Source organism: Carassius auratus, chromosome 4 (genome assembly GCF_003368295.1).
Source record: "Carassius auratus strain Wakin chromosome 4, ASM336829v1, whole genome shotgun sequence".
Taxonomy (NCBI): domain Eukaryota; kingdom Metazoa; phylum Chordata; class Actinopteri; order Cypriniformes; family Cyprinidae; genus Carassius; species Carassius auratus.
The window spans coordinates 22493590-22517334 of NC_039246.1; the positions used below are offsets into that span (position 1 = coordinate 22493590).

The following is a 23745-nucleotide window of genomic DNA, read 5'->3' on the forward strand; positions in this document are numbered from 1 at the left end:
ATATGAGGGTCAGACAACACACTGTCCCAGTCTCAAAATCCTGCGATTAACAGAATGAGGGCTACCCACACCTAGCCCAGGTGCACATACTCCTGTTTTCAAGTACTGGCCGGACATTAGAGGAATCTATGACACTAACATGTTGCATCTTGGGATTTGACGGGAATTACCTGGATACTTCCATGCAGGTTTCACAAAAGCTTTGATTTTTATATATTAAACAAAATTAAAATACTCTTTCCTATCATCTATCATTCTGTCACCTTAGAAGTTACAATCAAATGTTTGCAATACTGTTAAAAAGGGTCCAGAAGCATCTTTAGTCTAAACTTTGACTGAACTTGTGTAACATAAATGTATACAGTATGTAGGCTACTATATTTTGAAAATATAAACTCAATAATCTTATCAGAATACCAACAAGTAATCTGAGACTTTCCCTATAGGTTCAGTGTTTTACAGTAATTTAATCGTTTATTATTTCGGCTAGGGATGCATTGTCAGAAATTGCACCTTTAAAAACAATCATGTCACATGCATCGCTTCTCTGTGATGAGATCACCTGTTATAGTAAATATATGGAACAACGGTGAACCGTGGCTGAAAATTTAAGAAAACAGTGATTAGGGCTGACAACTCTGTGCTTTGACTGAATGAGATATATAAACAACAGCATGGAATATAGGCCAAGCTGGTCTGAAGTGGAGGAAAGAAATGTCACACACCGGCCAAATCCTTTCATTCTTATAAATTTGAAACAAGATTTCTTTGTTGATTGTAGAAAATTACACCAGCAGAAAACTGAATCCGACCAATGACTCACTTTTTTCCAGCAGTATGTGTCAAAAGGGTCTTAACCGTAACCAGGAGAGTAGTGCTTTGGTCCTGACACACTTATCCACAATTAAACCAGGACAGCCGAGGACACTTGTCAAAGCTAAGCTGTAAACCACAAAAACTAAAAAGAAATCCAAGAAAGCTCCACAATAATGGCAATCAAATTTCTAGCTCAGGGCATTATCTTAAAAATAAAGGGTCGGGGGGTCATCATAGTGATACCATTGAAGAACTATTTTAGGTACTCAAAATAACATTTCAGTGAATAGTTTTTTAAATAAGCAGTTCTTTTTGTAGTCTAAAGAACATTTTATTAATCAAAACTATGGAGAACATTTCAGTACAATGGCGGTTCCATGTCAAAAGTTCCTCATTGAAACTATTAATGCCAGCGAGAAGACTTTATTTTAAAGAGTAGGCTGAACTAATACATTCCACAAATATAGATGCTATATACTGGATGTGAATCTTCTGTAATAGACAAGAATAGGCCCAAGAACGACATAAGAGTAGGCAAAAACTGTAGTTAATATAGTTTTCTTCCATCTATCAGATGTGTCAGCCACTGATTTCTAGACTTACATTCCACTTAAACGGTTTACAGACAATGAAACGTGGAAGATGTTCGAATCTGTGAAGCTGTGATTGTTCGGTAGGCTAATGCCAGAAGTGCACTTAGGATGTCACTGGCATTCAGACAAAATGGAAGTAGGACATATGTGTTCTTCCTTAAGTGCCCTTAAGTGTTCGAAACACTGCCAACAGTGAGTTTACCTCTCAGAAGTGAGGATCATATGAAAAATGCAGCTATGATCACTTTTAAATGAACATGCCAAGTTTTCATTTATCAAAGATAAGGCTTATCATGCATGATAGATATGATAAATACTGGAAAGAGATTATTAATAACATAACCCTAAACCAGTAGATTATCTGTGTCTGTATGATATAAAACAGAGTGAACAGTCATTGATCTACAGTTACTCTGTACAGTAGGTACAAAACATAGTTGAAAACTTTTTAAGCTTCAGTTAAAATGATTGTCATTAGGCTACTAGCTAGATGACAGGATATTAATCTATTAAACCTTTTATTTTACCTCAACCAACCCTTTCATTTCTAAAACAGTGTTATATTTAAACTATTTAAGTGTCTTATTTGTAAGTTATTCAATAATAACCACCGTGCAACATTCTGGGAACGTTATTTTATGGTTGCAAAAAAAAATATAACCTAAAAAGAACGCTCCCCTAAAGTAAAGTAACCAAACAGGAACCAACGTTCTGCGTTTGCTGGGTTAATACTTTTTTGGCAATTGTATCAACTTATAGTCAAATAATATACATCGCAATTGTTTTTTTTTTTTGGCAATTGTATCAACTTATAGTCACATAATATACATCACAATTGTGTTTTTGGTAATTGTATCAATTTATAGTCACATAATATACATCGCAATGTTCATAAAAATGTAAAATACTTAACGATCAAATGAATTAAAACAGGACAACATATCGTCCACATGTTAGATCAGATCGCTTATCCGTGTTACTAAAACTGGCACTACTTTCACGTCTCTCGTATCCATCCGCGATTGTTTCACACAAACGGAACAGGCGCTTTTTTGCGTTTCAGTTATCAGTGTTACTGTAAGTAGCCTACTTCGAGTTCTATTTTTTTTCTTAGTGGAATCTTTAGGATGTCATACAAGTAAAATTCTAAAAATAATTTCATTTTTTAACAAAATTAAAATTGTACGTTTTTATGTATTTGCTGTCATAATTTTTGCCTACAGTATTACACTATAATGTTTATCTTTAGCGTAAAAGGAGATGGAACGAGGACTATTATGTATATGATTTGTTCTCTTGTGTGTTTACAAGGACGAAAGTGAGTGACTTTTCACGAACAAACTGAGGCTTTGAGGTTCTCCAGATTTCTATCAGTGAGCCTACATTCCATTATGCAACCAGGCATTTTTCACATATTTGTTTAATCCAAACAAATGAAGAATATTTATCAAATGATCTGATTCAAATTCTTCAATAAAACTCAAAACATAAAACCGTAGTTATGTTTTTTACATAAATGTGAAATAATGCGTGCCAAAATAACCCTTTGTCTATGAAACGCCCAGATTCAACGCCACTATTATTGTTCAACGCCACTCATTTTAGCCTGGAATGGAACAGAATATTATCTTGATGGGTGCGAGTGGGTTGTTATAATCTCTGTACTGTTGCCTCCCCCTGCTCAGGGCCCGGAGAAGAATAGAGTCCCACAAGGTCTCCAGAAAGTAAACTTTGTGTCCTAAGGAGACTTGGCAGGGATGGCAGAATTGGATAGGACAGCACACACCTTAGCTCCAGTAACTCTTTGGCCTCTTCAACACAAATACTTACATAACCAGCTTACATGATTGGTTTACCTAAACTGAGTTATTTAGAAATCAAAATGCACCTCGACCTCAACAAAGACCTAGTATCTCCACCAACGGCATTCAATGAAATCTCAAGTTCAAATCTACAGGCGTCCTCTGTATACTCTGCTACATTCCCAGGCAGCATACCTGAGCTGGGTTAAATCCACCATAGCAGCTGGGCGAGAGCACACACACCTGCAGTCTGGATGTGTGTGTGGCTGGGGCAGTACGCTCCAGTTGCAGCTGGGTTATCTGTGCCATCTTTGCACTCGCTTCCCGTCAGTGTAGTTTTGAAACGCAGCTGGAGCCAAATCTTACCTTTAAACCTGAGTGGCATTAGATGTAAAAGTGTTTTAGGGTTGCCTGTAAATAAAATCAGGTCTGTTAAGGTTTCAAATCAAACTGAAGATGCACTGTAGAACTATGTTGTAGTTTTTAAAAGAATATTTAGAAACAATTCGGGCCATTCAACTGGGTCAGTGCTCACTTTTAACTGCTAGTGGGTCATAAAAAATAAGTCATAGATTTAGATTTTGTCTGTTCACGAACATGGAAAAAAACAAACAAATAAAAAAATTATATTTTAAAAATATTTTAATATTTTAAATGAGATATTTCAACTATATTAATACTATTTTTATTCATTTTTATATTTGATGCATCTACAGACACACATGTATATATGCTGTTAAAATACATATTTAGCATATTTATATTTACGGTGTGTTTGTGTGTATAAAAATGGTATATCAATATTAAAAAGGGAAGAGAAAAACTTTCCTTTCTTGTTGTTGTTTTTGTTGATGTGTGTTTATTTGATCAAAGTCTATGATATTTTGTCACAAATTTCCTCCACTGTGAAGTCAAAAGTACACACACACACGCACACACACACACACAAAATTGAAAGCCATACCATAATTTAATGTTTTTAAGAGCTTTCCAAAAAATAGGCACTGGCAAAACATCATCTATTCTACTGTAATGTAATGAATTTGAGGAAATATTTATGTTGCTTGCAAAAACGAGTTAATAATAATTCATAAATAAGTGAAAATTACATCACTGCTAATTTTAGTTGGCTGTGCCAACCAGCCAAACTTTGACCTCTCGTTTCTGACAAGGTCTCACCTGCTTTTAGGTAAAGTTTAGTAGATGAACAACCACTTTAACACTGCTACTAATCCTAAATACCCAGTTTCATCCAGCTAGAAACCGTGTAAAGCTAGCTTCTATGTGAACTTTGAAGCATGTAAGCATCATTACGCTATAAATTTAATAGCACTATACAGTGAAAGAATCTGTAATCTCGCTGTGTATTCCCCACCATGCTCTCAATCTTCTTATTGTCATGTGAGCATGCAGAAAGCGCGTATTCTTTTGCGTTCCATACACGTGCGCTAATGTGATAATATGTCTTAAACAAATCACCCTCCCACTGAACTTAATATATCTCATGGCTTCTCATGCCGCCAGTGCAACATACATAAATGCATTAAATGTGGGTCAATAAAAGTTTACAACAACGTCCAATCTTTTTGATGTGGAGGGCAAAATGTGTTGCCCCATTCATCCAGACAGAACAGGATGCATTTAAAAACACAGTGCAAAGATTAACACTATAACATCAGTATCACAACACACTGAACTCAAGCCTCAGGCAGATATGAATCAAAGAATCATTTTCTCCTCTGCTAATCAGATCCATATGTTAGACTTTTATTCCACTGGCCTCATCAAAGAGATTCCAGCCTGCCGCTGTAAGGCAATCCCTTGGCTCAGTTATGAATTAGCTTTCAGCTATTATGGTTTATGGTGTGCATGGCACTTTCTTTCCATCTCCTTCTCAGGCAATGTCTTGTTTTTGTAAGAGTACACGCAAGTTGCAGTGACGGTGGAAATGAAAACACAATTTCCCGTCTCTCTTTACATTAACAGTCCAGAAGTGTATGGGTTCCCAGTCAAATCACCTCAGACTGATTTCCAGCGGATGTGCTGTTAATTAATGGCTAATCAGTCCTAACTTTCATTAACATGGCTTGTGTACACACGTTAATGAGAGACTGATTACATGTGCATGAAAACTAAACATAGGATTGACTCGATATTCAAATTTGTACTTTGCATTAGCATCAAAATTGTTCTTAAATAAGTACCACAAATATGCATTGATACTCCTGCTTATGGAATAATCATGATCTCAAAGAAATTTTTAACAAATTCGACACTGACATGAGATATTTGTAGCATATTAAAAGCGGCTTTATTTACCTGAAGCACATGACCGACCCGGGCTGTGATTTGTGTTGGTCAGGTGTTGAGGATTGGCTGAAGAGCCAACGTTTGCCAAGAATACCTGATAAACGGCAAATCTCTCAGAACCGGTCGCTTGCTTTCCAGCAACACCTTTCTTTTGATTCTTCTGCTGCTCATCCTTCCACCCATCCACTCCATGGCCTCTCCTCCACCTGTAGCCTACCATCTGCTTTACTGGGTGAATGAAGATACGAGAACATGGCGTGGTAAACAATGTTATTCATAATGTCACAAAATTTAAAGGAGCTTAAGGTGGGAGGATAAGTTTGAGTTATGACAGCAGGTTTCTTTTCTTTTCTGTTGTTGACAGTGCAACAAAATAAAAACAGAGTATTAAGATGATTTAAAAGGAGCTGCATAGTAAGATCTAAAAGCTGCGATTAACAAAGCAACACTGAGGTGAGTTGATGCAATTCTTATCACGTGACGGTTTATGATGATGAACAATTCCTGTCAAACATACATAGTCCTAACCTTACCCCTTATTTCAAACAGTGAATACAGTGTTAAATTAGCTATTTAAATTAATATTATTAAGGTAGTATATACAAAATCAGGTGTTACAATACAGCAGGCAAACAGAGAAGCCAAAGTATGTTAAATTTAAAGGTAATGTGAGGAATATCTGCACAACTAGTGACAGGTAGCAGAATGGTGTAAATAAAGACTTACAAACTTATTTTTAACACTTACCTCATCAACCTTTGTTTGGATAAACAGGTTCCCTCTTCCCAACTTACACTATTGCCTTTGGCCACTATGGCCAAACTGAGGCACTCAAACAAACAGATTGCAGTCCCTCTTGGGGACACTAGAGGCGCTACAATGGCATCATTCTGCTGTATTCCAAACAGGATAAATTTGACTCTGAAGGCCATTTTCAAACAAAAACTGGCCCTTCGAAAGTAACAATTTTGAAACAGACAACAGATGAACACTACAAGTCTCACACAAACTGTAACACTAAATTCTGATTGTCTGACAGGCCCAGCAAAGCTGTCCAACTTGAAGAAAATAACGCTAAGTTGAAAAACATGTATAGATATTAACAGGAAGAAATAACCATTGTTCATCTCCCCAAAAGAATAGGGAGTTTGCAAAACATGAGCTAAAAGTGAAATTCCCAGCATGTTTAGCTGTTCAAGAGTGTTTATCCAGGAATCAGTATGTGATGACAAGACCCTCATAAGCATACCACCTTGTGTTTTCATATCTCCTTTGGAATCAATGCTGTACAAACAGCCATCTGCCCCTCTCCCCTATATTGATAAGGGGTTTCTCGTTTTAGCTTCTGCAGGTATGAGAACTAGAGAGACTCAATCCACAGTCTGGCTCTCAAATATTACTCAGCATAACTTACTGTTGTTGGAAAACGTCATGCTGGATGTTGGCCGGACGTCTAAAGGGTCAACAAAAAAGTTGTGTTTTTTACCTTTACCAGTGTGAGGAAAGAACCAGAAGCAACATCAACTGATATTTTACACCACCAATTTACTACTTAAAAAAAATGTTTTAATAGTAAAAAAATAGTAAAAAAAAAAATAGTAAAAAGTAAACAGTAGTGTGCAAGCATTCTATTAAAAAAGTAATGTACAATATATCATGTACTATGCATCTGGTAATTTGTAGAAAAAAAATAAAACCAGCTAAATGACTCATTTTACATTTTATTGATGCTTTCCAAAACCTCAAGTCTGTTCGTTATTATCTCTTCACTGTAACTACAACTTGCTACCTGAAGCAATTCTGTTGTGTAACATTAAAGTTAATGCCATTCTGGTGAACATTTCAGAAAAACTATTCAATACTGCATACCGATCACTTATTTTCTGGTCAGGCCATTGGCTTCCCAGTTTTGACTAAACAAAATACCTTTAGATGTCCATTCCTACAAAAAGGAAAAAAGGCTAGGTCAAAATTGTCGCATTTTAATGCACAGCTGTTTTTGTTTTACAGGAATTTGAATATATTTCAAAGCCCATAAATGTCATATGACACTTCGTTGCTCACATCGTACATGTAGAAAGTGATTAAATTACACAAGAAACATTTGATCTGCGTACATAGCAAGCTAACCTATATTTCACAACCTCAGGGTTGACTTTGACTTGGCACTTTTGCAAGTCCTTTAAGCTGAAATATCACCTTAGGTGACATTTAAACATCCTAAGAAGTGAAACATTTAAGGCAAAAAGCAGAGATGTGCAGCTATACACCGATTAGGATACTGTATTTTGCATTAATACAATTAAACCTATTTTAAATGTTTTCCACCATGACATTAAATGTTGACAACTGAAACATTATATCATTGCCACAATGCAATGTGATTCTCATTTCCATTACGGTAATGAGAAATGATGAGGTAAATGTCAAGAAAATATTGTTGCAATGCAAAACGGTTCTAAAACAGGCTTCATTTTCTTGAAGCTAAGAAAGTTTTTGTTTTCTTTTGACTTTAAGGTGAAAAATGTCCATGTTCTTGATATGTTTCATGAGATTTCACCAGGTAATGACTGTGTGGCCAAGACACGGCATCAACAAAAAGCGGTGAGGAACTACAGTATATAAACAAATTTGACACATCTCAAATGCCAGTCCTGTAGCAATTGTCCAAGTTCATTTTAAACAGATTTCCGTCGTTTTCCGAAGACGTTATTGATGAGTTTGGCCATGGATTTCGAACCGCTAGGACGACGGCGACGCTCCTTTGCCTTGCCTCCCAGACTGGCATTGCGCACGATCTTAGAGAACATGAGCACCACCTCCTGGTAGTGCTCCGCAGCAGACAACTCATAGAACTGACAGCGGCCCTCGGACGCCAACTTCTGGCCTTCTTCCCTGTCCACTTCCCGCATGTGGCACAAGTCTTGCTTATTGCCCACCAGGAAAATCACAGAGTCTGCGTCCCTGCTGTCACAAGGGTAAAAACATCAATGAAGATGTTTCACTATTTTCTACTTACTAAAATATAGCTTTATCAGATATCTAAATTCCTATGAATGTTGTTGATCAGATTAAGATAACTGGCAATGCTTAATTTACTACAACCAAAGTAAAAGGAGCAGAAAGAACAGCCTGAAAGCATAGAAATTATGAATAAACAAATAAATGTCAATGTGAATAGACTACAATAAAAATATTCCACTTATTTCTTCTATAATGTGAATTTACCTCAAATGCATCTACTTAATCATTGGAAATTTCACAATAGCCAAGGCTAAACTAAAAATAGATGTTTTTCAATGAATCGCTGAGTCACCAGCTCATTCGCCCATCAGCACTGCCCACACACTCAATTCAACAATCCTCCTCAATGGGAATCAAAGCTGGTGAATAATGGACACCCAACATAAGAGCAACACTAATATATGGACAGAAATAGACACATCTTCTGCTGCCTGAGGGTGTTGTTGTGAAACTCAGATGGGCCGCTACCTTTTAGATCCTCCCAGGTGAAGCTCTCGGATCAGGTGCACTATGGCTTTGGCCGTGAGGAAGGAGGAACGATCGCTGATGTCGTAAACGACCACAAAGCCATCGGCCCAGTGGATCTGCTCATTGAGTGTGGACTTCCCCTCGCATGGCTGCACAAAGAAATCACACATCCAAATATGTTTTACAAAACAAATATATTCCATAATCCATAATAATGCTTTCTCTAGTGACAACAAATCTATCCGCTATTGTCCTCTCACATCAAAATCCCGGTATATTTCTTTAAAACAGGTTTGGAATATTTTTGCTTTTAAACTGTACTTGATCTGTGCATATTTCTCACCTGATTCAGAAAAGATAATTTTTTTTTTTTTTTTTTAACAGGAGATTGCAATATTATATATAGGAAGCAATGCTTTGAAGTTAAAAAGAGTCTTAATGATGGATTGGTTTCTTACAAACATGCAGTTTTTCACTTCACAAGACATTCATTGATGGACTAGGGTGGTATTGTGTATTATTGTGGTGTTTTTATCAGCTGTTTGGACTCTCATTCTGACGGCACACATTCACTGCAGTGGATCCACTTGAGGGCAAGTGATGCAATGCTAAATTTCTTCAAGTGTGTTCCAATGAAGAAACAAACTCATCTACATCTTGGATGGCAAGGTGGGTTCATTTTCAGCAAATGTTAAATTTCGGGCAAACTATAATTGGCCCCATACTGTTTCTAAAGAGAAAACCAGGGACAAGACCAAATCATTTTTCCTAGTAATCTACATTTATGCCACAAATACTGTCAGTTAAGCTTATCTTATATTAAACCAGCAGTATGAGTAAATGGGATTATGAGGAAAGTCAGGATAATCAACTGGACCCCCAAGAGGCACAGATGGTATCCAATCACATAATGGGCAACAGACTGATAAAATAATTGGATTTAATCCAAGATGTAAATGCACTCATCCTCGACTTTCATCATTTTAACCACATTAATGATATATATATTAGGCTCAGGAAGGAAAAAAGTATTTTTAAAATACACACTTCCTCTCATATTACTTCACTCTTTTGTGGTTATATAAGGGTTATTTCCAAATAATAATATAAGTGTTCAGGGCTAATATAGCTTTACAGTCCTGAGCAGGGCTGAATGGTGCATTATACACTGCTAGCTGTGTCTGGAGCTTGCGGAAAGATTATATAAGGCAGAGAGACCCACAAGTCTGCAATACTCATTAACGCCAGTAAAATAAACGATACTGGCTTTCTTCTGGATACACACTAATAGTTAGTAGGTTAACCCTTTTTGCTTTTGATGATGCAAAGGTATCTGGAAAATGTCTAAACGATTCAAGTCTATGAATTGGGCTGCTTACATTAAAATCCATATACATATACAACACACAGAAGCAATGAAATTTGGTCTACATTTACTGTATAAACAGGCAAAGGTTAAGTAATCTTAAAGAAAGATCACTGGAATATGCACAGTCAGTCATGCTCACTTTAGCACACTAAACCATATGGCGCTTTATGAAGGCACTGCCTTGATTACTACTACAGTAGTGTAATTACAGTTGCATATTATCCACATACCTGAGAACATGGGTCATACAGTTCGAGATTAAGCTGTTTTCCATCAATAGACATGCGCTTTCTGTAGATGCACTCTGTAAAGGCAAGAACAGATCACATCAGATAGAAAAGATTCCTGCACATACAGTAAACTGCCGTGATTCACTGGCATGCTTTGTGTAGCCTACTTGGCACTGCGCCCATTAGTGCCAATGCTCTTGTAGAGCATTGCTGGGTGGTCTCACAAACATCGAGATATAAAAACAGGCAGTCAAAATTACACAAAATACCAGAAAAGCAGATTACTGAACTTTTCAGTCACTGATTTTGCAAACATTTTGTTACCCCCACCATATACCTAATCAGTCCTGCACACTTCTCCAACCAATAGACCCTCTATGAACACAAGTATTAAAAATGCAGCAATATGAAAACAATATCACAAATAGCCCACCTGATGATGATGCATATTCACCAATAAATCGCCTGGTTAGAAATCGAACAATAAGTGCTGTAAATGTAAAGAAGAAGAAAAAATATGAAACATATTCTTTTTGTAATTTGCACATTTAGCAAATTGTGTAATATACACACACGTAGATATAATGTATAAAAATACACATACCTGATTTCCCGACACCCTCGGATCCTAGAACTGCAACTTTTATGTCATTCATTATGATTCGTAGAAACAGTTAAAGTCGAGAAGGAATGAAACTCAAACGCGTCGAATGCGTTTAACGCACGCTCCACATTTCAGTCACTGCGCGGGACGCTTTTAAAACAGTGCAGAATGAACGCAAGAATTGACTGAAGCATCCTCTGGTCGTTCAGAGCAGTGTTGATCAGGTGTTTATCAGGCAAGACTCTGCCTCTCCAACGCTGCTCTCGGCTCGAGCATTCATACGACTCTGACGTCGCGGTGACGCAACGCGCAGCTGGAGCCAAAACATCGCAGGATCTGATGTATGTGGACGGCTGAAAGAGGCTGCACTTTCTTGGATGTGTTTTTTTTTTCAGTTTGCTGTACCATTTAATTCATGGTTGTAGTAAATCATCAACATGTTATTCTTATCTGAAATATGCAACAACCATTATGCTATGGCCTACTATTATGAAAAACAACAGCAACAACAAAAACACTCCATAACCTTTAAAAAAAGCTATATTCAGAACAACAAGAAAAATCACTTTTAAATAATAATGAATGCAAACTTAAACAATAAGAGTTTTATAAAAATCATATATAGACCTATATACAGCCTTGCCTTATTTCTGAGTCTGATTAATCAATGATATTATAATAACTATAAATAATATATAGCAAACAACAAGGGGTTTATACATTTTGAATAATGGATTTATTAAAACAAAAAAAGGTCACACTTTAGTTTGGGGACCACAACTGACCACTGACTATTAACTGCAACTTTCCTCTTAATAAACTCATAAATTGATGTTTAGTAATAGTTAGGTAGCTAGTTGTTAATTCTAGGTATTTAATTGGATTAAGGGATCTAAAATATTATCATGCACAATTTGCCATTAATAGATGTGGGGGTTAATTGTGAATGCAATAATAGTTACATCTTAAATACAATGTCACACTAGCTTTGGCTGAAGCAAACAGCTTTACTAATTGTGAGGTCTGTGCGGTCTGTGGGTGTTGTTTGGACCTTCACTGATTGTGTGTATATGTGGATCTGTTACATAAGGTGGCCTCCCACATAATGACTCACATATTATAAACAACATTTAGCAGCCGAATGTGGTTTAAAGCATATCTGTCACATTATCTCATACAGAAGTTTACTTATCAACAAGCCAATCTGATGGGTTGAGAAACAAATGCATATTAATTTCAGTGTTGGCACAGCTGCTGTTTGTTGCAAGTGGATCACTTATCAAGAGCTATTATAACAACAATGTAATCAGTGATAGCAGAGCCTGGATGTGATTATGGATTCATGATTGGAGCAAAGCACACTCAGAAATGCTTCTTGTGTTTATCACAACAGATGGTCGCATGTACCTGTAAAACATCATTCTTAAAAAAGATTCTTCATTATTAAAGGACATATAATGTGATATATTAAAATATGATTCACTTTTACATGTTGTTAGGATATAAATTTGGCAAGTGTTGGCAGTGTGTGTACATAACCACCCTATAATGGTAAAGATCCACCTGCTCCTCTTTTTAAACCCCGTAAATCATAAGCAGTCTCAGAACAAGCTGATCGCAGAATCTATAAAATGTGACATCACATTTTACAAGCCCCGCCCACGACTGTTGACGATCACTGCCGTATTAGCAGAGACCCCACAAACACACAATACATAATGTTAATCTTCAAGAGCATTTAAAAGTAAGAAATGTCTCCTTAGTAGAGATACAGAAAAAAGCGGACAGTTTTCTGTTTTTATTTTATTGTCATATTAACAGCGTAGACAGCAGTAGGTATTGTATATTACGCTTCTGTCACTTAACACACAGGTCTAATATAAACATATTTTTCTGTGACATAATTGTTTTTGTAACTTATGCGTTTTTTTTTACATAAACATGTGTATTTGAAAGTTTAAGCGCAATAAGACATGAAAGAGAGTTTAGTTTAGTAAATAAATGATCTGTGGGGTATTTTGAGCTGAAACTTCACAGACACATTCTGGAGACTCCTGAGACTTATATTACATCTTGTAAAAAGGGCATATTAGGTGCCCTTTAATATATATATATATATATATATATATATATATATATATATATATATATATATATATATGTATATATATATATATATAGAGAGAGAGATAGAGAGAGAGAGAGAGAGAGAGAGAAAGAGAGAGAGAGAGAAAGAGAGAGAGAGAGAGAGAGAGAGAGAGAGAGAGAGAGAGAGAGAGAGAGAGAAATTAAGATTGTGGCTTTGAAACAAATTACAAAGACATTGCTTAAACCTGAAATAAATACATGGATGGATGCTATTACAGTACAGTGTTTTTTCTAAATATATATAACAAATGGGGTGTAGGGCCTTGATTGCCAGAGTTTCTTGTGTTCTTTCCGTGAAGCATTAATCAAGGTGGATTATACCTGAATCTGGTACAATTCTTCTCAGATCGAAATATGTGAAAATGACTTAAGGCCAATCAGCTGAAGCCCGCCTGGATACCTCTAAAAGCAAAGTTGTGCTGTTTATCTTCAAGAGTGCACATACAGGACATATAATAGGGACCTGTTCATGATTTATAATGCTTTGTTTGCTATTTGAACGGAACATCTTGTTAAAGCTGTTGTCATGACTGAGTTATGAAATATCATCGGCTTCTTTGGTGTTGCAACACATGGCTTAACCAGAAAAACACTTTATTTTGACAGACACTAATGTGCAGGATTAGTTTGTACATTCTGGCTATATTCAGTATGAAATGCCAGCAAACCAATGTAGTCACCTGGGTGTTGTATGCATACAAAACAATTTGCATACTGGACAACTGTAGCATGATATTCTCAACATAGCCTGCTTTATGTTAGACTCATCTAGCGAGCTCACTGCTTGAATCAATGGAGACTGCCGAATTAACAATGTATCACATCAGCAATGTTTTGTTTTAAAAATGCTAAACAAACAGAATCAAAGGATAAAACAAAAAAAAGGAAATTAAGGTTAATATGCAAAACGTGCAAATCCGGACTTCTAGGTAAGGAAGCTCTTGGGGAATGTCTGAGGCTTTCGTTTGGTTTGGCCAGAACTTGAAAGCACGTCTCTAAATTAAAAATATCTGAGGAAAAATGGCAATTCATAGTAGCAGAGGCATTTTAGCTCTGTGGATATTTTTCAGACTAATCCACGTAGAGCGTGAAGCTCAGGAGGCCTAAAGTTCAGCAAGAAAGTGAAGGAGAGGGAGGATGAGGAATTGAACACGTTCTGTATTCTTCATTGGCTTTTGATCAGTCTCATTGCTTTTGAGAGAAACCCTTTGACTGATCTATGACTTCATTTTCATCTAGCCAGGAACTGAAATTACTCTTCCCCCCCAAAATCCATATTTCTCTATTACATTTCCAAGATTTTGCTTTCCATTGTGTCTTATAGAGAACAGAGCGATTCCCTCACTAAGGTGGATTAATATGTGTAGAGTTTGACTGAATATATCCTGTGCATTTCTTCTGGATCTACAGGGATCAGATTCAATCAGGAAGGGACGGGTTGCGATCACAGACTATTCAAAACAAGCAAAAATGGTCTGAAAATGTTCTAAATGTACAAGGCCAAACCGACGCCAATCAACAACGAACATGATATGCGGCAATTAAAAAGCAATTCACCACTCGAAATAAAAGAAAAATACTTTGCCAGTGTTAAGCGGGAAGACAGAAGGCCGTTTATATTTAGGCAACATGTTTAAAACAGGCTTTCTGTCACATGCTGAATTCTCAAAGGCTGCGTGTCTCTCATAGCAACAGGCTAATATGCCATACATGGAATCACTTTCCCCAAAAGTGAAGCAATATCTGTAACATTTTCCAGTTGACCACTCAGCCCTGACAAGCCCATTTCATATCTAGGTTGGCTCGTGTCGAGGAGATAAATATTTATGCTCAGCTGATGTTCCTTATTTCTGTATTTTACAATTGTGAATATAGATTTTCCAAAGAAAGTCAGCTCTAAACCTTAATCAGTTTCCAATGACATCTATACACACTTCAGAAAATGAAAAAAACTATATATATATTTATAGCGATGCTTGATCTTGAACAGTCAGAAAAGTGAATAAACTGATATAATGCTCGAAATTTTCTAAAAGCTCTGGAATATAGGAATAATAAAAGATGCATACTTGAAAAGTGACAAAATAGATTATAATGTTCTACATATTACATATACTATATTACTAGTAACTAGATTTTTACATGTTCTAAATAAATTGTGGGTGCTGCTTATCAGTGTTGTTGTTAACCACGACTATAAAAATTAAGTCAATGAATTTATTGATTAACATTTTTCATAGGTTTACACTGAAGTACTAACATTACTAAAACTAAAATAATAAACGAATAATATTTTAAAATGCCAAAATCTCATTCAGAATATTAATAAATAAATAAATTTTAATGCTTACTGCTAGTTTGAAGAGCCTATGTCGCCTCAATGCAACTCTAGGGTGTTTTTTATTTTATTTCTTTATTATTCATCGTCCAATAGTTGGAAGTTGTATATTGCTCCTAAACAGGCTGCATGATTTGACAATTATAAAAGGCCTACATATAGTAACTATTATTTTTTATTGTGGTTAATATATATGGATACTAACTTAAAATGTGACTTCAATTACTATTAATTGGCTGAATTAATTAAAGACACTTATTTAAAATACATTCAAAGAAAGATGCAACACATTTTGTCTAACTTAACGGTTCCTTCTTTTAACATTCTGTCAACGAAAGCCATTTTATGGGGTGGATAGCAAATCCATAGCCAATGAGTTAACAGAAGCCAGCACACAATGACCCGTGAGATTGAATACAAAGATCAATCCACGATGACGCTCATGTGCACCTGCTTTACAGAGTCCCAGTGTAATACACAAAAATCCATTTAGTCCAAATGTCACGGTTCAGTGTTTTCCTCTCGGCATGGGGAATCAAAAAGGTTACTAGTAGAAGAAAACAGAAAATATTACATTACATCTTGTGGACACAATAGTCAATATTGTGGCATTTTATATAATTTAATATGTAATTGTATAAACATAAAAGAAGAAGAAAATTTTTTAATTTTTCCACTTTCTGTTACGCCATATAACAGCTCAAACCACGGTTGCAAAATCACTCATGGAGCCTGTATTTGAACAGAAGCCACAAAAACCAACTCATACCCAAACAATACACCCGGCCGGCCTACACTAACAAATGTGGATGTTAATCTTGACAAAAAACAGGCTGTACGCCATTGCAAACATTTGTAAAAATAGCATGAGGAGTTAGGACTGGAAAGTGAGATGTGTTTACGCTTGATGATTTCAACATTATATAACCATTCTCACACAGAATCCCAAAAAGTGACTCTTCTGATGATAAAGGAAACTGAATAGACTGAAAATTCATAATACCATAATTAAGCTATCAATAAGCTACACAGTTAGGAGATTTAATTCTGTTTAGAGTCCAATAACACAAGCATTTGGTTGCATAGCACTTGCAATAAGAAGTACCATTATTTCACATCATGCTTTGTAAAAAACATTTCAAAGAAATAATGCAAAGCACTAGACAGTCATTACCACACTCAAAAGAAAAATACATGCGCTGTGACATAACCAGCTTCACAAACCACACATGACTCATCTGATGTTTTTAGACACTGAATACTCAACAAAACAAGGGAGAGACAGGTCTTGCAATATTTGGATGGGCTTTCATTGCCAGACCAGGGTTGCTTCTTACTGGTTCCAATTGATATGATTCACCTAAAGCGTCAGTAGCAATGCAGTAGCCCAAATAAAACCATGGAGAGCCTGATATATAAAAACTCTGCTTATCGGCAATATCACAAGATCATTCACAAAGGCAGGGCGTTTTGCCGTCATAACCTATTTTTGGTGCTATTCATCAAACCTTTCTCCAAACAGAACTCCCAACAGAGAACAATCCTCCCGTCTCCCAGATGATATGTGGCATATTATATAAAGGCAGTGTCCAATTTAAAAGGGAAAAAGATAGTTTGGGAAGTGTATTTTTGAAGTTTTGCAGCATACGTTGTCCCTTCGGAGAGCATTCAAAAAAACCTCTTGATATAATAAAATGACTATTTTATTATACAATGACTATCTTTGTGCTTCCTGCCAATATAAATAAATAAATTAAACTAAAATTAAATGAAAAATTGTAATAATAATTTGACATGCTAAACCTGCAGCTATCATTTGGGGGAAATGCTTCATTTATTTAATCCAGGCCGATCTTTAACCATATAATCTACATAGATTTATGCAGTGACACATTCACTAACATGTATATTCACAAAAACACACAAACATTTTTACACCTATTGTAGTTAAATTTGATTTGTCGTCAGATCGTGCAGAAAAAACATTTAAAAAGTAAATATAAATTTATACATATATAACTTTATATACATAAATAACCAATCAATTAAAGGTATAGTTCACCCAAAAAGGAAAATTATGTCATTAATAACTCACCCTCATGTCGTTCCAAACCGTAAGACCTCTGTTCATCTTCGGAACACAGTTTAAGATATTTTAGATTTAGTTCTAGAGCTCTCAGTCCCTCCATTGAAACTGTGTGTACAGTACACTGTCCATGTCCAGAAAGGTAAGAAAAACATCATCAAAGTAGACCATTTGACATCAGAGGGGCAGTTAGAATATTTTGAAGCATCAAAAATAGCCAAAACTATGACTTTATTCAGCATTGTCTTCTCTTCCGGGTCTGTTGTGAGTGCGTTCACTGCAGTGTAGTGATATCCAGTTCGCGAATGAATCACTCGATGTAACTGGATCTTCTTGAACCAGTTCACCAAATCGAACTGAATCATTAGAAATGGTTCGCGTCTCCAATAAGAATTAATCCACCAATGACGCTGCTAACTTTTTTGGTTGCACTTTATTTTACAGTACCTGTACTAACATATACTTATAGTGTACTTACAGTGTATTTATCTAAGAAAGTTCTGGTAATACAAGGTAACTACAATTGGGTAGGGTTAGGTTTAGGGGTAGGTTCAGGGTTAGTACCTAGTTATTACATAGTTATTGTAATTACTATAATAAGTACATAGTATGTACATGAGGAACAGGACTGTAAAATAAAGTGCTACCACTTTTTTAATGTGGCCGACCCTTCCTCTGAGTCAAAACAAACCAATATCCTGGAGTAATTCATGTACTCGGATATCAAACCGGATATCACTTCACTGCAGTTAACACGCTCACAACAGACCCGGAAGAGAAGACAATGCTGAATAAAGTTGTAGTTTTGCTATTTTTGGACCAAAATGTATTTTTGATGCTTCAACAAATTCTAACTGACCCTCTGATGTCACATGGACTACTTTGATGATGTTTTTCTTACCTTTCTGGACATGGACAGTATACCGTACACACAGCTTCAATGGAGGGACTGAGAGCTCTCGGACTAAATCTAAAATATCTTAAACTGTGTTCCGAAGATGAACGGAGGTCTTACGGGTTTGGAACGACATGAGTCATTAATGACAAAATTTTTCAGTGAACTAACCCTTTAAAACTATTTACAATTGCTTTATTACTTTAAGTTTTACACTGATTATTGTGTAACAAATAGGAACAGTGGCATTCAGAGCAAAAGTGCTCCAGATACTGATAGTTTATACATTTATCAGTGCAGTGACGCAAAATGTAGGCCATATTAAACTACAAAGTCTTGTGAATGTAAATGTTGCAATTACAGAAGAAAATGTTAGATTACCTTATCAAATGGGTCAAGGCCTACATATACAGTATTAACAGTCAATGGTCATGTTTAAACTATCATATAAAGTATTTCCAACAGCCATGAATCACTACTTTGAAGTCTAATGCCAAAATTATGCAACTGAGTGTTGCAATTATGAATAGGCCAGGGCTGAATGCTACAACTGCAGTATATAACATTTTATTTTAAGTATAGCTTGTTGGGTGAACAAATAAACATAATAAAACCTTAAACCGTTGAATATAAATTTGAAGATGTGACCTCAATATACTCATACTTGCTATGATCTAAAAGTGACTATTGACCTACCTTTTGACTCTTTGATGCTCCAGTGATGCATTGTGGGATATCTGGATCACAGAGTTCATTCAGTTCTGGCACAAATCATCACAGACTTGCTGGAAAGGTCAACCACTGTGATCATCTGTAAGATGGCTAGACACTGCATTCAAGCTGAGATTTACCATGACCTCAATATTTAGACATGATATATGAAAGTTTTGCCTGAATGGAAAAATAGATATAAAATGATCAAATACAACAAAAACATTCAATGTGAATTTAATAAACACACAAATTCAACTAGATTATGACATTCTGAAGAAAATTGTTAGTTCTGGATGTAGAAGTTTGACCATTTCTGTACAGTCAAATAAATGAATACACGGAAAATAAATATTGATCCAAGTTATTTTATAAATTTTGTAAATATTAAATTATTTCAAAATTATTTTATAATCTTACCTGCATATTAACTTAAAGCTTTGACTAAAAAAAATATATCATCATTATAACGTACAAATCAATTGGTTAAGCAACAAGATGAACAATGCTCAAATAATACAGAAATATTAATACTTAAGTCTGATTTAATTTTTTATATAATCGATAATTGGGAGGCAATTTGCACTAGTTGCATCTGAACACAAAATTTCATGATTGATCGATCAGATTCAAGCATTCTTTATAGTACTAAATATTATTTTTGGGTCTGGTAAGCGACTAAATTTTTTTATCTAATTAATTACATGATGTGGTGATTAATGAATCTAATTAATTGCACATCAAATTTGGAGAAATTACTCTGAAAAGATTATTTAAAGTCATTGTTGTGCAAAGTATCAAACTGAAATTACAAAAAGTAGGTTCAGAAAGAAATATTTTGTTTGATAAAAAGTATTACTTATACTCTCATGTGAGTAAACGATGACAGAATTGTCATTTTTGGTTGGGTGAACTAAAACTTTAATAATTTAATAATTTTCTTATTATTACTATGAAAACATTAAATTATTTCCTTTAATGAAATTATACAGTTAAATTATAATCTAAAATTGCCAGTAGGTGGTGGTAAATGTCTTAATTATTAAGTCATCGAGTCATTTATTCATTCGTTTGATTCGTTCAAATGGCTGATTCCTTCAGGAGTGAAGTAAATGGTTCTTTATGAATGCTTCACTGAATCATTAGGCTTGTTCGACTTGAAGCGGATCGTCACCATCAGAACGATCGTGTGTGACATCAAAGAACCGCAAGAGTTTAGAGAGCAGACGAAGATTCCTTGAGCTTTTGAATCGCTCTCGTGGTACTTTGATGTCACCAGCATCACTTCAAAGCCAACGCGACTATGGCCAATGGTTCAACGCGCCAAATGGTTCACCATATTCCTTCAAAACGTGGATTAAGAAATGAAATGCCGCTGTGGGTTGCTCGAAGATGAACAGTTCTGATTTGCCTTTATATTTTGGTTAGAAAAATTGAGCAAAACAGACAACATTGTGTTTAAAATTACACAATATGAACTTCTGGTAACACTTTAGAATAAGGTTCCATTAGTTAATGTTTGTTAATGTGTTAATTAACATGAACAAACAATGAATAATACATTTATTACTGTATTTATTCATCTTCGTTAATGTTAGTTAATGAAAATACAGTTATTCCTTGTTAGTTCATGGTAATTCACAGTGCATTAACTAATGTTAACAAGCACAACTTTTGATTTAAATAATGCATTAGTAAATGTTGAAATTAACATGAACTAAGACTTATAAATGCTGTAGAAGGATTGTTCTTGCTTAGTTCATGTTAATTAATACATTAACTAACATTAATTAATGGAACCTTATTCTAAAGTGTTACCGAACTTCTTAATGAACTGTTGTATAAGATGAGGATCACATTTGCACTCATGTGATATTGCACTTAGCCTACAGCCCATATCTAAGGATATTCTCTAGGCTCCATCACGCAGTCAGTGGTTGTCCTGCCTCATATCAGTCATCAATAGACTGTATGAAATGGCAGATGACCTAATTATTTTATAATAAAAATAATACATTTCTGTTTTCAATGCTATTTATTTAGAGCATGCTCTTGTTCTACAGGGAGAAGCATGTGTTTTATGCAGTGTCACGCATGCAATAACATCAGACCAAATGGGTATTTGGGTCTAATCCGAAATTACTTGACGTGAGTATCCATAAGATCAATTAATTTAGCTGGTGCCATGGCAACAAATAAGCAGTTTTGGTTTTATAACTACAATACTACATTTACAAAAAGGACTATGCATTGAGACTAAAGACACATGGCATTGCTGTTGGCTGCAGATGTGGATCTGATCTGAGTGATGTTGCTTTACTTAGGACTGGGTTATTAATAGAGTGAAACTCTGACAGAAACAAAATGTTCAAAATGTTAAATGCAGTCGAGGAAGTGGGCCTTCCAAGCGGATCATGTAACAAACCAGAATTACTGTATGATAGTGTAAAACAAAATTCAGCAGGAATAATATCACACATCTGGATTTGAGGTGTTATTGTCTGCTGAAAAATAGGACAAAGAAACAAAGGGGGAGACGGGTTGAGTTATCACATAGTGCATGAAGATACATACAGTAGGTCCTGCTTTTTTATTCTCCAGTCCAAACAATGTATGGGAGAGAGGGGTAAGCTGTGCTACTTTTACATAAACCATCTCATAGACAAGAAAATAAGAATGAAAATAAATATAATCTCAAACATTTTTCCATGCCATGTAGACAGTTTACTTTACTTTGGAATGTTTGTTTTTTTTGCATGTCAAGTAAAGAAAAAAAAAAAAAAAAAAAACGTAAATGTATAAAACTGACATCCAAACAAAAAGAAAAAACAAAAACAAAAACAAAAAGCAAAACAAAACAAAAATATATAAAGAAAATTATACTTCCAAAAAAGCAGAACAAAGCAAAAGAATGTCAGAAACAACAAAGGCATACAAACAAAACAAAGAAAAAAAAAACCGTAATGTATAAAACTAACATTAAAACACCAATTTACTGTGACATAAAACAAAACAAAAACAAAGTAAAAAAAAAGCAAAAGCAAAAGCAACACAAAAAACAACAACAAAAAACTAATGCGTATGCTTATGAACCATTATGAGAACAAAAAGACTCAACATTCAAAACAATCAATTTCAAGTCCAAAAAAAAAAAAAAACGTATTTAAGAAGTAAACCGCGCCAGACAGTCTGACCCTTGCTTCTTCAAGTGAGCTCCAAAACTGTAATGTAAGATCAGTTTGAAAAGCCAAACATGTCTCCAAGTCTATACTAAATAGTCTTAAAATCACCACTGAGATCCTCAGACTCATTTCACAAGAAAAGAATGGTAAGCACGCTAGTGTTTAATGCATTGGTCCTCGCGCATGAAATGCTCCAAAAGCAGAGGGATTGTCAGAGTCAACAGCACATGTTGTTTTGCCAAGGCCTTGTGTTTTAGAGTGTTAACGCACCATTTCCAAAACAGAAACAAGAGACCAGTGACCGTGTTTGACAATGAGGAAATCATTCAGCCACTCTTTCAGTTGGTGTTGATTTAAGGTAAGATGCAAGTTCCAACTGAACAACATCCAACATGTGCTCGTGCACTGAACAAACAGCATAAACAGTACTAATGAATCACCAGTGGCAAGAGTAAAGGCTGAGATTTCAAGTGGACATGCATGTATACAAACAGCAATATGTTAATGTACAAAAAATATAAAGTACAAAAAAAATTCTAATAATTTTCTACCTGCCATGCAGAAAAAGTAATTTGGCCTGCAAACAAAAATCACATAAAACAAAACAAAAAATAAATAAAAGGACTGCACAAAAGAAAAAAAGCATACGAAAAACAAAAATGAAAAACAAAAAAAAGCACATCTTAAAACAACACAGAAGCATGCACTTCCACTTCAAATGCAGATTTTAATCTTGGGATTATTTGTGAATACATGCCCTGTTTATGCTGGTTGTAAAGTGCATAGCCACACAATTGATGCTGTTTGGTTGGAATTTACCTTAAATCAACATCAGCTGAGAAAGCAAGACATTAGATTTGTAGATATTTTGGAGAATCACGATGTGTCATTCGTGCATGGAGCCACAGTATATTTCTGAGCATAATTCAAATTTATTCAGTCACTGAAACACATTTTGCTTCCTCCATTTCTTACACACTAAAAGGAAGGGCTGAATTGCTTGAGTATTAAACATTTGTGCTTAAACCTCCTTCATAAGTGCAAATTCATGAACCAGAGCAACATTACAAGCTAAAAGAAGGTCTTTATTATAAGAAACCACAAAAAACTGTGGAACACTTCTCTGCTTTCATTTCAGAATCAGAAAAGAGACAGGCAGATCTTGTTCT

General features: G+C 35.3%; 1 protein-coding gene across 2 annotated transcripts; it reads right to left on the minus strand.

The window, feature by feature from the left end:
* Positions 1–7485: 7485 nt before the first annotated feature.
* On the minus strand, positions 7486–11644 carry LOC113062981 (ras-related and estrogen-regulated growth inhibitor-like protein). Of its 2 annotated transcripts, none has more exons than XM_026233111.1 (5): positions 11217–11644; positions 11046–11102; positions 10613–10686; positions 9014–9162; positions 7486–8485 (listed from the first exon to the last, which is right to left on the minus strand). In XM_026233111.1, exons 1-5 carry the CDS (start codon positions 11266–11268, stop codon positions 8200–8202), a joined length of 618 nt encoding a protein of 205 aa, XP_026088896.1. In that variant the 5' UTR covers positions 11269–11644; the 3' UTR covers positions 7486–8199. The 2 variants fall into 2 exon arrangements, with proteins under 2 accessions (XP_026088896.1, XP_026088889.1); XM_026233104.1 differs by having other exon boundaries at positions 7486–8488; positions 11217–11591.
* Positions 11645–23745: the final 12101 nt, after the last annotated feature.

Excerpts from the sequence above, each read along its gene's own strand:
- LOC113062981 (XM_026233104.1), bottom strand. The coding sequence starts at position 11,268 with ATGAATGACATAAAAGTTGCAGTTCTAGGATCCGAGGGTGTCGGGAAA. Across the intron at positions 9,163-10,612 it reads TGTATGACCCATGTTCTCAG|CCATGCGAGGGGAAGTCCAC; the intron begins GTATGTGGATAA and ends TTCTTTGTGCAG. Across the intron at positions 8,489-9,013 it reads CACCTGGGAGGATCTAAAAG|CAGGGACGCAGACTCTGTGA; the intron begins GTAGCGGCCCAT and ends CCCTTGTGACAG.